This window comes from Emys orbicularis, chromosome 5, assembly GCF_028017835.1.
Source record: "Emys orbicularis isolate rEmyOrb1 chromosome 5, rEmyOrb1.hap1, whole genome shotgun sequence".
In the NCBI taxonomy this organism is placed as follows: Eukaryota; Metazoa; Chordata; order Testudines; family Emydidae; genus Emys; species Emys orbicularis.
Genome location: NC_088687.1, coordinates 102,773,089 through 102,791,053, shown reverse-complemented (window position 1 = coordinate 102,791,053; position 17,965 = coordinate 102,773,089). Strand labels below are relative to the sequence as shown.

The following is a 17,965-nucleotide window of genomic DNA, read 5'->3' as shown; positions in this document are numbered from 1 at the left end:
TAGAGACCAAAGTCCTTAAATCAGGAGGAGTCCCCCATTGTGCTAAGCACCATACAAACCATTAAGAATGCCCAGTTCCTATCCCCCAGATCTCAATCTAATCCTTAAAAATAACAGGAGTACTTGTGGCACCTTAGAGACTAACAAATTTATTAGAGCATAAGCTTTCGTGGGCTACAACCCACTTCTTCGGATGCATATAGAGTGAAACATATATTGAGGAGATGTTTCACTCTATATGCATCCGAAGAAGTGGGTTGTAGCCCACGAAAGCTTATGCTCTAATAAATTTGTTAGTCTCTAAGGTGCCACAAGTACTCCTGTTATTTTTGCGGATACAGACGAACACGGCTGCTACTCTGAAACCAATCTAATCCTTATAATTCCATATGGCAGGCAGGCAAGTATTATTATTCCCAGTTTACAGCAATGAGACCTGAGGTACAGCGTCTAAACACAGACTGGAACTTTAAAAACATATCTACAAACTCTAAATAATAAACAAAACTCCATTTTTTCTCAACCTTAAAATGTGGAGTTTTCTTGGTGTTTGGTTTTAAATATTCTCCTGTGAGAATCATAGAATCATAGAATATCAGGGTTGGAAGGGACCTCAGGAGGTCATCTAGTCCAACCCCCTGCTCAAAGCAGGACCAATTCCCAACTAAATCATCCCAGCCAGGGCTTTGTCAAGCCTGACCTTAAAAACCTCTAAGGAAGGAGATTCCACCACCTCCCTAGGTAACCCATTCCAGTGCTTCACCACCCTCCTAGTGAAAAAGTTTTTCCTAATATCCAACCTAACCCTCCCCAACTGCAACTTGAGACCATTACTCCTTGTTCTGTCATCAGGTACCACTGAGAACAGTCTAGATCCATCCTCTTTGGAACCCCCTTTCAGCTAGTTGAAAGCAGCTATCAAATCCCCCCTCATTCTTCTCTTCTGCAGACTAAACAATCCCAGTTCCCTCAGCCTCTCCTCATAAGTCATGTGCTCCAGCCTCCTAATCATTTTTGTTGCCCTCCGCTGGACTCTTTCCAATTTTTCCACATCCTTCTTGTAGTGTGGGGCCCAAAACTGGACACAGTACTCCAGATGAGGCCTCACCAATGTCGAATAGAGGGGAATGATCACGTCCCTCGATCTGCTGGCAATGCCCCTACTTACACAGCCCAAAATGCCGTTAGCCTTCTTGGCAACAAGGGCACACTGTTGACTCATATCCAGCTTCTTGTCCACTGTAACCCCTAGGTGCTTTTCTGCAGAACTGCTTCCTAGCCATTCGGTCCCTAGTCTGTAACAGTGAATGGGATTCTTCCATCCTAAGTGCAGGACTCTGCACTTGTCCTTGTTGAACCTTATCAGGTTTCTTTTGGCCCAATCCTCTAATTTGTCTAGGTCCCTCTGTATCCTATCCCTACCCTCCAGCATATCTACCACTCCTCCCAGTTTAGTGTCATCGGCAAACTTGCTGAGAGTGCAGTCCACGCCATCCTCCAGATCATTAAAGAAGATATTGAACAAAACCGGCCCCAGGACCAACCCTTGGGGCACTCCGCTTGAAACCGGCTGCCAACTAGACATGGAGCCGTTGATCAATACCCGTTGAGTCCGACGATCTAGCCAGCTTTCTATCCACTTTATAGTCCATTAATCCAGCCTATACTACTTTAACTTGCTGGCAAGAATACTGTGGGAGACCATATCAAAAGCTTTGCTAAAGTCAAGGAATAACACATCCACTGCTTTCCCCTTATCCACAGACCCAACTTCAACTCAATCACTGTAGTGTGTTTAAGAGCCTTCTGGAAAGTAAATAGCCTTTAAACAGAAGAGAAAGTAACTTGAAAATGTCAGTTTCACTCCCATTTAAACTCAGTTTCTAGTCCATTATTATTTGTACTACCGTAACACCCCTAGAATCCCAGATAGGTGCAGTATAAACTCACGGGGACTTGCCCTAGTAGGGTGTTTCCAAAAGTTAAATGATCTATTCCAATTTTGGGATTGGGAATATCTTGCTATATTATCTCCTCATTGTTCTAAATTTAAATATAAATTTAAATGTGGCTTTAATTGGTGTTTGTATGTATTTTTTCTTTCTTTATATAGGAATTAGATACAGGGCTCCTGTCAGCTAATTTCTAAGTTATTAACTGGGGGGGGCGGAGAGGGGGAGAGAGTTTTCAGGTGCCTAAGTAGCCCCTGGGATCATAGTTAAAGTTGCCTTCCCACCCCGACCAAAATATCTGAAATGGTGCTCCTAACATGGTATGTGCACCATATAGAGATATCAAAGATTCCACAGTTATGGCACCATCTGATACAAGAAGCAATAACCGCAGCACTTAAACTAGAGGAAATAACAGGCATCTCAGATATTCCTGTGAGGCTGTGATCTGCAAGTCTTTTAACAACCACCATTATAAATAAGTTTGGTTCCATGCCCACTCAGTGCTTTGAGCCTCTGCTGACTGCCCAAGTATTTTCCAGTTAGTGCCAGTTGTGATAGTGTTTTTTGTACTGAGGACATATTCCTCACCAGCACCTGGAATGAAATCAAGTAATTTACAGAGAAAATGAGTAAATACAGATGTTCTTTTACACCTCTTCATTCTTTGGATTGTGGAAGCCACCATAAAAGATAAATGGATTTTATTTCAATGTAAACCTTAAATATAGAATATAAATAAATAATTGGGTAAGAGTCTGGTTGGTTAAGAATCTGGCTGGGTACTGTTAATCTTGACAAATTAACTAAAAGGTGGTAATAAATCTTTATAGATGTATTTTCTCTTTGTGACATTTTATAATTAACCAATGTGTGTTTAAATATGTGGCTATCCATATTCTACATCTCAACAAAAGAAATCAGTGAGAATATATCTGACCCTCTCACCGGATCCTACTTTCCATGTCAGTCTATAATCTTTAATACCCACCTGTTATTCTGTGCTAGTTCTCCCTCTTGCTCCTTGTCTGACAGGTGTGGCAGGCACTTCTCCATTGACACTTTCAACACCATTAACAGACATCAAGCTTTTCCGCTCTTTGGATGTAGATTTGTGCTCTGCTTTTGTGACTCTAAATCTGAAACAAGCAATACAAGAACCCACTTAGGATAGGTTGGTTGGTTGGTTGTTTTTTCTCCAGAAATCACCTAATCAATCTTCAACATCCCAATGAGGCAAGTATTATCCCAACTACATAGATGGAAAACAAGAAATTTTAAAGCGGCTTTCCAAGAATACAGCAGGAGGGAAGTCTAAAGTTGGGAATTCCTATCTCAGACTCTAGTGTTTGGACCATACCTACCTCTCTTGGAAAAAAAGAAGATCTCTAATTTTAAGAAAAGAATACACTATTGGTTGAGCAATCATGAATAGTCCAAAAGCCAAAAAAACAAACTAGAGGGAAAACTGCATCTTCTGTATTTGATACTTACTGTAAAGAAAGTCAAGAGAAGGATGAAGATCTATCTGTAATTCTTGCTCTCTTTTTAGGCAATTGTGTTACTGGATCCACAGCTTTGGATTTCTACTCACACTATGAAGGGATTTTAAAAAATTCCACAGCACAAAATTCTAAAGCCACCTGGCTCTGAGGCAAAGTATAATTCATTAGTGTACTTGACTAGATTAAAAAGAAACATATTAACCATATTAGCCCACACTGAAGTGAAATTCACTTAATTTTGCTCCTTAAGCATCTTCCATTTCCATCCCCTCAAAGAAAGCATAAACACTCGGAGACATACAACGTCACAGATATCAGGGTCCACATGCAATCCAAGCACTAAACTGCAAATACTCATGTCAACATGCTGTGCACATGAGCAGAAGAGAGGAAGAACCTGAGTCCAGGTCTTCTGTGGTTCCTATGATGGTGGAGGAATTCATCCATAAAAAAGATCCTATTATGAGGGAAAATTGGAGCTTGTAGACTTCCCCACCTAACAGTTATCTCTATCAGGGTGTGTGTGTGTGGGGGGGGGGAGAGAGTAATATGCACACACATGTGCTGGAACCCTGAAGCTCTAAAGACTCAGTATAAACCTGAATGTTATTGAAGTATGGGGACCCATCAAGAATTTCATGACAACAGCAGATAAGTGCAAGACGCAGGTCTTCAGGCCTCATTTCATGCCTTCTGGGAGGTGGTACGGGGGGGGGGGGGGAGGTAGGGATAGCTCAGTGGTTTGAGCATTGGCCTGCCAAACCCAGGATTGAGAGTTCAATCCTTGATCTGGGGCAAAATCAGTACTTGGTCCTGCTAGCGAAGGCAGGGGGCTGGACTCTATGACCTTTCAGGGTTCCTTCCAGCTCTATGAAATAGGTAACCTCTAACCTGAGCAAGGAGACTGTGACTAGGATGGGAAACCAGAGGAGTCGTGACGTGGCTAGGTGAAGAAAATGGAAGAATTCTTCCATCTTGCATCTACAGATGGGTTAGATCAACCTAACAACATCACAAAGGGAATGAAAATTTTCATTGCGCAATGTAGTTAGAATGACCTAAGTTTTAGGTGTAGACCAAGCCTTAGACTGCAAGTTGCTTGGGGCAGGAGCTGTCTTTTTATTCTGCATTTGTACAGCATCTAGGATAATGGGGTCCTGGTCCATCACTAAGGCTCTAGACACTAATGGTAAAACAAATTAATAATTAATCATTAAAATTCTTTAGCTTGCCAGTATGCTCATCCGAATCCCAATAAAAAAAATTTGATCAAAAAAGAGAACTAGTGAACTGACAAAGTTTGGATTTACAGGTCAGATATCTGATGTCTAGGGAAACAACACAATGCCTCGAAAGTTAATTACAGTCTTACAATTCCGAAAAATCCATGTGCTGGGCTGTGGCAAGAATCGTTACAGAAGTAGGTGATAGCAGCATGTAACTAATCCAACAGTGAGAGTCAGATAAGATAACATGTAAATAAAGCACGAAACAAAACAAAACAGAACAGTCTTACCTTCCCACAGAAAGTACTGTAACTTCTCCTTGTCGGCTTTTTTTAGGTTCTTTAGATTTGTTGGTTGGCTTTAAAAGGTGCCATCTTTTGTGACTACAGCGACTACAAACATCCTTCTCTACTACTCCCCCAACTGTATGCAAGTGATGGCCATGACAGTTATGTTTTGATGGAGTATCACCTGGTGACAAAGGAGAGCCTGGACTTGTAGGACTGCCTGGAGTGGTAGGAGACACAGGGCTATTTTTAAAAACAAAAAAAATAATTAACGTTTAACTTTAGTTGCATATATTTGTTCTTCTTAGAAATAGGGTTTCTTTAAACTTAAATAATCGTCCCACTTTATTCTCTGATCACATACCCTAGGGTTGTATTCAGCTAGTGTTAAATTTAGGTTGTTTTTTCCCCTCACAGAAGGTAGTTTTAGCTAACAAAAAGATACTTTTCCACAGCAGACTAATGTCAATGATTTATTCCAGCCTTCCCCCGCCCCCTTTTACTAGAGAAGAGCACCAGCAGACACCCCCCTCCAGCAAAAAAGGCAGTTTTGCAAATTCACATACACATCTTCATTTTCTCTTGTGAAAAGTCAAAGAGAAACCAAAACCATTTAGTTGTTCAAATTTTAAGTCAACCACACACTAGTGCATCATCAGCAAAGATTATTTTGAGATTGGCCCATATTTGAAAACGGACATCTCTCAAGTTTGTAAAGATATTTTCCTCAAAAAATTGCTCCAAGTAAAATAAGAGGTAAAACGAAGGAGAAGGAACAAAGTGTGTAAATAATGCATACAGAGGGCTGATTTACACACAGGCTTTGTACTACTATAATTATATTTGTTTAGAAAATGGTATAATCAAAAGTGGAACCACCCTCTTCAGCATGGATGCAGTTGTACCAGCCTAAAGGTGTTTATATCGGTGCTGATATAGCTAAACATGTTTTATCAGTACAGACACAAGCACCTTTAGAGACTGGTACAACTGCATTCACACTAAGGGTATGTCTACACTGGCAAGTTTCTGCACAATAAGTTATACCATTTTTATTAAAGCACTGGAATTAAACCGCTGTTGCGTGTCCACACTGTGCTCCTTGTGATGGTGGAGCGCATCCACATTAGCAGCTCTTGCAATGGCAAAGAGAGCAGTCAGTGCATTGTGGTAGTTATTCCACTGTGCAACTGGCCACAGGATGCTTTGGGAGGGGTTTGCAATGCCTCAGGGGGCAGGCACAGCGTCACATGATGCAGGTTTCCTAGTCCCATTGTTCCATGGGCATCCTATTACATTGCCAGCTGCTTTTCAACTGAAAGGGGGGGAGGCAGAGGGTGTGACAGGGAGAGTGTGTGTGTATGGAGGTGGGGAGGAGAGACAGTGTGTTTTGGTGGACAGAGAGTGTGTCAGCATGCTGTCTTGTAAGTTCAGAGAGCGGCAGGAAGCAACCAGGACTCAGACAGGGTGAGGGGGAAACCCCCAACATCAGCATCTGCCTCCCTCCCTGGGCTGGCGCTGGCGCTGGCTCTCTCTCTCTCTCTCTCTCTCACACACACACACACACACACACACACACACACACACACACACACACACACCTCTGTGTTCAACAGCACAAGCATTCCACATTAATGGCTTGCTTTGTGTCCCGGAGCAGATCAGCACAGCATGCAAGGGCTGTCAGAAACGGAGCTTTAAAATGGGACGGGCGCATGTCTCCAGGGCAGCCAAGTTCAAAACAATGAGCAGAGCAGCCACTTGAGGGATTATGGGACACTTCCGGAGGCCAAATGATTGCTTTCTGCACTGTAATGTGTTTACGCTGCCAATACAGCACTGGGCCCTCTGCGCTGTAAGGCTTACGACTCTTGTTGCGGTGTTTTTTTGGCAACGCTGCAACTGAGGAGTTTCTGCGCACCAAGTGACTTGGCGGTGTGTACACCTCGGTAGTTACACCACAGAAAGCTGCTTTACTGCGCAGAAACTTGCCAGTGTAGACAGGGCTTAAGGAGGGTTGTTCCACTTTAACTATCAAACTACAAATCAAGCCTCTAGAAAGCTACTCTCTCTTCCCCTCTCATCTTTCAGATCAGCCTCTAGCAATCTGTGTTAGTCCTCTAGCTGTTAAGTGTTGGGTTAGTTTTTCAAGCCCTAGCCTTGTTTTAAAGAATTAAACAATTGTGCAAAGGCACTATGAGTTACTGTCAATTTTCAATCCCCAGTATGATAGATTTCTATTGTAAATCTCAATGCATACACACAGAATTGAAAGTTCCTCAGAAAAGTTTCTCTCAGAAGAGAAAGGAAATCTTAGTGAATCAGAGAAAAATAAGACAATGAAATCAAAATATTTTTTTTTCAATCAATGACTCAGGCAAGTGGGAGCAAAAGAATAGAAAAAACTTGATTAGCAAGTAAAGTAATTTGTGGCAATCTGTACTTTTTCTAATAAGAGATATAGATACCTTGTTTTTATGAAATCAAATGTACATTTCCAGTTTTGATAAAAATGGACACTACATAAACTTACAGGAGTAGTGTTACAAGAATGTATGCATTTTTTATTAAAAAAAAAAAAAAAAAAAAAAAGAGTAACTGCATCTTTGAAATAGCATCCCTGTGATTAAGCTCCCAAATGACTGCTATTGAATGTTATTCAATCTAAAACTAGAGTGAACAAACGTTCAGTTATCATAATAGCATTTAAAGGATTCAAATTTCACTGAGATTTCAGTTTTAATTAACATAGAATCATTGGCAGGGTACATCTTGACATGCAGAGGAAATATACACAGTTAAAATAGAAAGGCCTTACCTTTCAGGATCACACACACTGTTATCTGCCACCATGGCCTTTAACATATCAGCATTTGCTGCAAAAAGCATAAACAGAAATTGTTAGAAGAAATGTGTTGCTATGTCCTTGTATAATCAAAAAAGATAGTAAAAAGTAAGCAAGCTGAAGATTCTAATTTTGACCCAGAACCCACTTAGCAAAAGTGCATTAACAGCAATCTCACAGCTGAACTGAAGGGCTCTGAATTAAGTTCCATCTAGACCAGAGAAGTCTGCATTATGGAATCTCCAAAAGGAAAGATGCCAAAGGCATCAATGTCCCTTCCAGTCCTACGATTCTATGAAGTGCCGATTTATTGAAATGTATGGGCGTTTATATTGAGAAGGTAAAGTTACTCTTGCTATAGAACACATATCTCAGTCCCAATACAAAGCACATATACACCTCTACCCCGATATAACGCGACCCAATATAACACGAATTTGGATATAACACGGTAAAGCTGCGCTCCGGGGAGGGCGGGGCTGCGCACTCCGGCGGATCAAAGCAAGTTCAATATAACACAGTTTCACCTATAACGCGGTAAGATTTTTTGGCTCCCAAGGACAGCGTTATATCGGGGTAGAGGTGTATTACTGTCTATGTTATGAGAATGCTTGCCATTAATACCATGCATACAATCTATCAGTACTGATCACTCTGTCTAAAAAGCACTCCCAGGCCACAAGTCAAAGATTAGTAGAGTTAATGAATATTTAATTATTTGGATGGATCTCAAAGGAATCATTTCAGCCACCACTAAAATAATGCTGCCTTTTGGTAAAATAAGCAACTGTGTAACAGTGCATACTAGTAGTACACAACCTCAAGTAAACTACTAAGAATTATAGGCGGATCACACATTCAAAGCCACATATTGAGGGCCAGCTACTCCCAACCTGCACAAAAAAAGTATTCCAATTATAAACAAGTGAATTCTGAATTGCCACTACATTCTCTCTTCAGGGTATTTATGAATGTACAGAAAGGCCAGAAAGGCCTTCAACTGTGAAAAGCCCAAGTTTCCGGAGGAAAATCTGGTCCCATTCCCTTAGCTTCCAGGACATCCACATAGATACTAGCCTTTACATTGCTTTTGGCATATTCCTAGAGCTGTACTGCTACTGGATCACTAGCTCAGCTATTCACTGCAGATTGGATGCCACAAAGGAGAAGTTAATGGTCTAAGGGGCAGTCTTAACCTGTACGTAAATTTACACTACTAGAAGTGCAGTTCAATACAGAGCAGCTACTCCCTGATTAAGGTCCAACAACTCTCTAAAAACCCATGTAATCCCAACTGTGTGATGTTTCAAAGAGCAGATTCCATCACTGTTACAGAGAAGAATGCTACACAGACACCACTCTCAAGTCTGCATAGCTGCTCAGAAGCATTCTTTTCCCCTTCCAAACATTTCTTTCTTTTTCCATTGTTTAGATACAACCATCACAAAGTAAACAGCAGTGTTGCTGTCCTGTTTTCCCTACTTCGCTGAAAACCTTTGCCTCAGTCACACATGTGCAGTAATCGGAACTTGCCCCTCCATTTCAAGCCATTCAACGTGATGTTAGTATTTAAATGCTCCCAAATAGGCTTTGACATTACCATTAAGCAAACAAGCTAGTTCTTTTACCTTCTTTTAAAAATAAGAAAATTCAGCCTCTTGCAAAGACTGCAAAGTTAAAAAAAATAGAAATGACACAAAAAGCAAGTTTGCAGTTTTGTAGTTGTGTTGGTTCCAGGATATTAGACAAGATGGGTGAGATAATATCTTTTATCAGACCAACTTCTGTTGGTGAAAGAGACAAGTTAAAGTTCTGACATGAACCAACCTTCCAAAAGAAAAAAAATTAACTTTAGATAAGATATGGAAAGTCTCATTCTAAAAAGCAATTTCAGAACATTAAGTGTGTGCAAACAAGAACATAAGAACGGCCATACTGGGTCAGACCAAAGGTCATCAAGCCCAGTATCCTGTCTACCGACAATGGCCAATGCCAGATGCCCCAGAGGGAGTGAACCTAACAGGTAATGATCAAATGATCACTTTTCTGCCATCCATCTCCACCCTCTGACAAACAAAGGCTAGGGACACCATTCCTTACCCATCCTGGCTAATAGCCATTAATGGACTTAACCTCCATGAATTTATCTAGTTCTCTTTTAAACCCTGTTATAGTCCTAGCCTTCACAACCTCCTCAGGCAAGGAGTTCCACAGGTTGACTGTGCGCTGTGTGAAGAAGAACTTCCTTTTATTTGTTTTAAACCTGCTGCCCATTAATTTCATTTGATGGCCCCTAGTTCTTATATTATGGGAACAAGTAAATAACTTTTCCTTATTCACTTTCTCCACACCACTCATGATTTTATATACCTCTATCATATCCCCAGTTAGTCTCCTCTTTTCCAAGCTGAAAAGTCCTAGCCTCTTTAATCTCTCCTCATATGGGACCCGTTCCAAACCCCTAATCATTTTAGTTGCCCTTTTCTGAACTTTTTCTAATGCCAGTATATCTTTTTTGAGATGAGGAGACCACATCTGTACGCAGTATTCAAGATGTGGGTATGCCATGGATTTATATAAGGGCAACAAGATATTCTCCGTCTTATTCTCTATCCCCTTTTTTAATGATTCCCAAGACAGTATAAGAGAATATCGGAATGAAGCAAGCCCTATAATATGCTATGGAAACACTTTAAAAAGCTACATAGTATCAAACTGCATCAGAGGGATTCACATCTTTAATGGAGAACACTGATTTTAAACTGTACCTTCATTTTTCATAATGATGTTGACGATTCGCCCCACAGTATCATTATTGTCATTTACACTTTCATTCATTTCTATGGGGGGAAAACAACAACATATAGTCAGTATTACAGCCTCCTAGAAATTATTTTTCCTATGGTAAAGTAAGGAAAACAGGAGAACATCTCACGGAATATATAAGTATTATATCACTGCCATATTAAAAAAAACACTTTTTATGGATTTTAGTAACAATCCTGAAGACAGTCCTGCAGCCCCCTATTCAGGCAAGATTCTCTCACTAAAGACATCAGGGCTGAGTTCTTAAGTTCCATATTTTATGTATTTCATCTAATACCCCCTGAAAACTCAAAATTTTCATAAAACTTTGAAATATCAAAGTTCTATCATCACTTTCATCCTCCTTCTCACCTCGATTTTAAGAAAGCAGAAGGAATCCAAGTCTCAGCAGAAAATGGGTTTGGACATTAAGCTACCACATATGGAATGCCTCACACTTGACTAGTAGCAAATTAACGAGTTGTTGCAGGGAAGCTTGCACTGCTATACTGTTAGCCACAACAGACTGCAGTATCTAAGACTGTAAATTCAGCGCCTTTCACTACAAATAGGAAGACAGGAGTCAAGTACTGCCAGCCCCAAGCATTCAAATATCACGAGCCAGACCCTCCCAAAATCATGAGATTATCTTAAAAATGGAAAGATTTTATAAAAATACTAAATTTTAGATTTTTTGTTTGCCTTCTAGTGTTTGAACCTTTAGGATTTGCTTTTTCAAGCTTTTCCATACAACATAGGGATAGAAATTTTTTATTAAATGAAAGCCAAGATTTTCATTTAACAGCATGACTCCAGGAGCCAGGGCTTTAAGAAAAGGCACTAAATAGAATGAGTATATAAATATACTTGTGTACAAAATCTCTGAATTGAGAACTCTTGGGGGTGGGTCTCACAAAAAGCCTTCTCAAAGTAGTTTAAGGGGTGAAAATTGACCCTGTGACTGTGGATATGGAATACACCACGGCCTTTCACCCTCTTATAGGGCTGCCAACTTTCTAATCCCTGAAAACCAAACACCCCTCCCCCACTCCTTCCTCGAGGTCCCACCCCCTGCCCTGCCTCTTCCTCCGAGGCTCTGACCACCACCCCAACTGTCCCGTCCCCCCCCCGTCACTCTCTCCCCACCCCTGCCTCTGTCACTCACTCCCTCATCCCCTGGGACTCACCTGCCACTTGCAGAGCTGGGCTGGCAGGAGCTGGCGCAGAGCCTGCCCAATCGGGGCACGGCAGGGGTCAGTCCCCAGACCGAGGGGCTGGGGTGGGGAAATCAGGGCACAGTGGAGTGGGAGGCAGTCCCTGGAGCAAGGGGCTGGGTGGGGAATTCAGGGCACAGCGGGGTCCATCCCTAGATCAAGGGACTGGGGCAGAGGGGGAATTGGTCCCCGGAGTGAGGGGCTGGAAAATCGGGACACAACGGGGCAAGAGGGCAGACAGGTTACACACACACCCCTGGATGGCGCCAGTACTTACTTTGGAGCCCGGTCCCGGAGCCAGCCAGTTCTCTGTCAGGCTGGAGGGCAGGGACAGCAGCAGCTGCTAAACAAAGCCGCTCCTCCAGGCTCCAGCAGCAGCTGTTGCTCTTCCTGCCCCCCCCCCCCCGGTGGTGGAGGCCACTGACCGGAGGCAGCCGAACAGAGGCTGCCAGTTTCCCTTTTCGACCGGACATTCCGGTCGAAAACTGGACACCTGGCAACCCTATGTGGCAACAAAAATATAGAGAGTGTCACTTCCTTATTCAATATTTTAATTTTATTAGAATAGGAAAGAAAGCATTATTCCTAAAGCTACTTGGTCTCTCTGCTTCACTGAGGAGCTCCTGCCTGTCTCCTGAATAGAACCCACCCTACCATTCCTACCTGACTTCCAGCTACAAAGTTAAAGAAAAATACCCACGGCTCTCACAGGACCTCCCAATAAAGACAGCAACGGGAACAACCTACCAGGCCTAAGCTTCTCTCCTCTGCTCCCAAGTCAAATAAGTAACTTCAGCTCCACATGCTACTGAATTCATGGAACCACTAACACACACTCCAAGTACTTTTTGACAAGTAAGGGGACAAGAACAAGAGTACAAAAGAACAAAAGTTAGAGAGGGGAAAAGGGAAAAGATGAGGGGGAAAAAATAATAGCAACAAATGTGCTAAGGCCTGACACCAAAGAATATAGCCAGAGCACACCAATGTTCCAGTCCATCACAACAGGGGAGAAGAGAGAGGGTGGAAACCATAGTACTAAAGTATTAAATTTACTCAAATAAAATTAAAGTATCTGCACTGTTAAACACACACCAAAAAGTTATGCTTTAATAAAAGCTGGTTTATGGATATCTATCTTTAAAAGAGTTATGCACAGCACTCTATTGCTGCTGACAGAGATGAAATACAAAAAAGTGGTTAGCTACTCAGATCTCAGTTTATAGTCACAACAGCTATAAAGTATTTTGTATGCAGTGTTGTTGTAGCGTGTTTGTCCCAGGATATTAGAGACACAAGGTGGGTGAGGTAATACAACGTCTGTTGGTAAGAGAGACACTAAGAGCCCATGTCTCTCGTCTGTTGGTAAGAGAGACACTAAGAGCCCATGTCTCTCTCACCAACAGACGTTAGTCCTATAAAAGATATTACCTCACCCATCTTGTCTCCATGAAGTATTTTGGACATTTTGATCCTTCAAAAAAAGGTTTCAAAAGTATATTTTAGAGGACTGGCATTGGGAATTGGTAGAATTTCCTAATGGAGGTCACTTGGTTAGGTTGGGAATGGCCAAAAGTAATTACCATTTGATTGTCTGTTAAGTCAATGTTCTTAAACTATTTAATAGAGGATATATATTGGGGGGGGGGAGGGGGGAGGATCATTCCGGATTAGTAACATACTGCATACAAATTAACAAAAAGACATTGACATTACTTACCTATCTTTTCTTGAAGTTTTTCCTCTTCAATTTCTTGCCCGGCCTCTGTTGTACACCGATACCCTTTTTTCTGAAGCACGTGACAGATGAGGATCCCCAAAAGGCCCATGATGAAAAAGACAGGAACCAACCCATAAGCAAGATATTCTGGATGCACACCACTTCCTGTGCGATCACCGACAGCATGCGTCGTCGTACTTTCTAAACCATGGCTTGCCAAAATATTAGGAAAATCTTGATTTCCTACATAAAATAAATAAATGGTTATGAAGCACAGTTCTAGATAATACTTTGCACTTCCAAGCAGCTCTGACTTTACGCTCTCAAAGGATTGGGTGAATTATGAGCCTGACCCTAAGACCACTGAAGTCAATAGGAGTCTTTCCACTGATGGATCCAGGTCCATTGATGAATTAAGCCACAAACCCCTATAACAAGTAGGTATTCTGTTTTACAGATGGCGAAACGAGCACCGACGAGGATAACCTGACACCACTTTAAAAATAGGACCCTTGCAGCTCTTATCTTCCATTAAAAAAAAAATTGAGATACTGGAAGGATCCATATCTTCCCTATCTGAGTGGAAACTGGATGTAGCACCTAAGATGCCAACTTTCAGCTTTCCCTGGGGGTGCTCCACCCCCCGTCCATCCCTTCGCCCAAGTCTCCACCCTCATCCTGCCTCTTCCTGCCCCCGCTCTGCCCCAACACTCCTGAGCATGCCCTGCCCTCACTCCGCCTCTTCCTGCCCCTGTTCCTCCCCTCCCCCCAGCACCTCCCTCCCACAGTTGAACAGCTGATCAGCGGCAGGTGGGAGGTGCAGGGGGGGTAAGGGGAGGAGCTGATCTGAGAGGTCCACAAAACAACTGATTGGGGGGTGGCTGCTGAGTACCCACTATTTTTTATCATGGGTGCTCTAGCCCTTGGGCCTATGTTTAACACAGACCCTTGTAATGGGAAAAATATACATCACCAAATTTAGGAGAGGCAACCTGTTCTTCCCATACTGGGGTGCTACAAGACATATAAAGAGGCTTTTACAGTAGAAGTAACATCTTTTACTCTTCCTCCTCAATTTTCACCTCATATAGATCAACAAGGTGAAAATTATCTTGTTTAACTGAACTTCAATACTATTACTTAAAAGTTAGTTTTTATTTCCTCCCCATAATATTGGCACACAGTTTGGACCAACCTGTAACTTTAAATGCTTCTAACTGAAAAAAGTTTACATCCATTATTTGCTTATACCAAGTGAAGATTTTATGTACAGACTTTGTCTAATCTGCTCTCTGTACCTTATGGAATACAAAATGTGCTAAATGGTTTAGGAAATCAGGGTGTCATACATGCACAGCGGCTGTTAAAGTGAAAGCAATTAGTCACCTTTAATGACTTGCTACTTAAAATAATACGCACACCCCTAAACTCCATTAAGATTTGTTGATTTCTAATAAGATTCTAAAATCTTCTAAATCTCAAGTAAAAAAGCACAGCTTGTGCCAAGAACTTGTACATTATAACGTAAGTGAAAGATTTGTTCTATACTGACATTTAAACTCTCACAAAAATTTCACTAATCAGCTGAATAAAAAAGTTTACTGGTATGGATGTAGAGGCAGATTGGCCTTTCTGGAATAGGAAATACATGCAAATGTTTTAAAGACAGCAGTCAATGTTTCAGATTTTACTGTATATGGCTCATTTTGAAGAGACCAATTTTGGTTTTATCTGTGCAATACTATTCGAGTACTCCAAATTCTTTCTACATAGCGTCTGCTCCTGCTACTAAATCACAGGCAGATCAGTTTGTAGGTCTGCCTTACCTAAAGATATTAAATATTGCAGAGAATGTGGGAATTCTTTCCTTTCCTCTATCATCCCTCTTTTCTCCCTGTCCCATCCCCCCAAATAATTTTGAAGTTTGGAAGGAAAGTAACATGGCTAAATTAGGAAGACCCACCAACAGCCAGTGAAAAACTAAGAAAGGTGTGAGAACAACCGGGCAAGTGGATTCTCCTACCTAAAACAGCCTAAAACAAGAGCACTCTCAAAATACCTGAGAGCCACTTATGGACTAGGCTTGATGAAGGCAGCCTCTCTGCTATAGCAGGTTTCAGAGTAGCAGCCGTGTTAGTCTGTATCCGCAAAAAGAACAGGAGTACTTGTGGCACCGTAGAGACTAACAAATGTATTTGAGCATAAGCTTTCGTGCGCTACAGCATGCATGCATCCGATGAAGTGGGCTGTAGCCCACGAAAGCTTATGCTCAAATAAATTTGTCAGTCTCTAAGGTGCCACAAGTACTCCTGTTCTTTCTGCTATAGCAGTTAAGTCTACAGTTACCTGTGCCAACCTTGCTAGCTTCCTTTGTACTGCTCAGATGCTTGGCTTCTATCCCATTCATCCAGTTCCTCCTTTTGTCCCCCCCCCCCCCAGATACACATCTCATTTCCCTTGAATTTTGCAATATTCCTGGATTTATGGTACTGTGACATCAGCAACAGCAGGGGTGGAAAAAGGAAATGCTGCAGCTCAGCCTTCAGAAGTGTCATGACATTTTTTTAACCTAATTCTGGATGTAAATAAGTTTGAGAGAGAGGGAGCCCGTATGCATGTGTGTGTAAAGGAGGAGCAAGCGAAAAGAAACCTTTGCAGTTTAGGTTTAGATATTTTGTAAGTATGGACTCAAATAGCAATATGGCTTGGAATGGGACAAATATTTAAATTTGTATTCCAAACATATTTAAAAATTTAAAAGGTATTTAAAAATTTAATCCGTACTATAAGGTATGTTAAAGATACATTGTTATTGCAGTAACTAAAAGCAAGTGTCTGAACAAATGGCTTGAAAAAAAGAGGATATGGGGTATGCAAGTCTATTCAAAATTGTAGGAAGTTTTTGCAAAAAGTGAAAGATCTCTAGCAAGTTTTTTCTCTGCAGAAAGAAGAGCTCCCAACATTTGTGCAATTTAGATAATTTAATAAGAAACCTACATTTAAGTAAATGTAACTTAGATTTGAAATTCATGAACCAGGTCCTCACTATTCCCTCTTTGCTGGAGGTCTTTAACACGAATGTTGAAGGACCTGAATAGTGATGTTACATGACAACAACCTGGAATTGCAGCTTCCCACAAAAGTGAGCAGGGAAATTCTGATAGAAAGGAAGTGGTGTCCACTAAGGACTTGTCTAGAAAATTAGAAAAAGTTTTACCCACAGAAGTTCTTATGGAATACTGCTACTGACATAGCTATTTCAACAGAGAGTGAACATTTGGCTACTTTTTTTGCAGTTTTTTCACCTCACCACCAGAAGCCACACAGATCAGTGGAACTTCTCTTGCCCATTTTAAGAACAGGGTAAAGGATTTTTTCATATTTGCAAGAACCACACTGTCGAGACAGAGGGGATACAGAGAATGAGTGGAAAATAGCAAAAAAGCTAACCAGATACTGTAGGTATTCACTGACAAACTGCACACAGTATAACAGTGTTTTGGGGGCCTGTACTACAAGCACTGAGTGGTAGGACTAGATCATGATGCAAATCTGGGATGATCAGCAATAGCTCCAGAACTTTTGTATGTGCAAGGCCACATTCCTGGTGCTGTATGCCACATTCATCCCAGCACGCATAGACACCAAGACAAGAGCTGCTCCGACAGTAGAGAAATGGGTGGTAATTGTTCTCTGGAAGCTTGCAACCCCAGTTGCTATTGGTGGGTGAGCAATCAACTGGGCATTGATGAAAGTCTACAGTGAAGGCTGTTGTCATCCAGTTGTGTAAGACAATTAAACATCTCCTACTTCACAGACTTGTCGGGCTGGACGTGTCCACGAAACAATAGATGATTTGATGAAATGGGACTTCCTCAATCAGGGTAGGGCAATAGATAGGATGCTTTTCCTAATTCTGACCCCCACCCCAAACTGCTTCTGAGGACAAACAGAAAGGGGTACTTCCATGCTTATGCAAGCATTGATGGATCACCATAGAAACACAGGCCTGCCTGGAAGGAACCTCGAGAGGCTGTCTAGTCCAGTCCCCTGCACTCATGGCAGGACTAAATATTATCTAGACCATCCCTGACAGGTGCTGGTCTAACCTGCTCTTAAAAATCTCCAAGGATGGAGATTCCACAACCTCTCCAGGCAATTTATTCCAGTGCTTAATCACCCTGACAAATAGGAAGTTTTTCCTAATGTCCAACCTACATAGCCCTTGCTGCAATTTAAGCCCATTGCTGCTTCTCCTATCCCCAGAAGTTAAGGAGAATAATTTTTCTCCTTCCTCCTTGTAACAACTTATGTACTTGAAAATGTATGTCCCCTCTCAGTCGCCTCTTTTCCAAACAAACCCAAGTTTTTCAATCTTCCCTCATAGAGCATGTTTTCTAAACCTTTAATC

The 17,965-nt window shown here is 41.6% G+C and overlaps 1 protein-coding gene across 1 annotated transcript in view; it reads right to left on the bottom strand.

The window, feature by feature from the left end:
- Positions 1 to 2,946: 2,946 nt before the first annotated feature.
- The window catches only part of RELL1 (RELT like 1), a 34,687-nt gene continuing 19,668 nt past the window's right edge, over positions 2,947 to 17,965 (bottom strand). Inside the window, exons 2-6 of the mRNA XM_065405503.1 lie at positions 13,555 to 13,797; positions 10,584 to 10,655; positions 7,789 to 7,846; positions 4,974 to 5,213; positions 2,947 to 3,091 (exon numbers count right to left, since the gene is read on the bottom strand). Of these exons, the coding sequence (XP_065261575.1) occupies positions 2,947 to 3,091; positions 4,974 to 5,213; positions 7,789 to 7,846; positions 10,584 to 10,655; positions 13,555 to 13,797 (758 nt within the window). The remainder of the gene's footprint in view (positions 3,092 to 4,973; positions 5,214 to 7,788; positions 7,847 to 10,583; positions 10,656 to 13,554; positions 13,798 to 17,965) is intronic.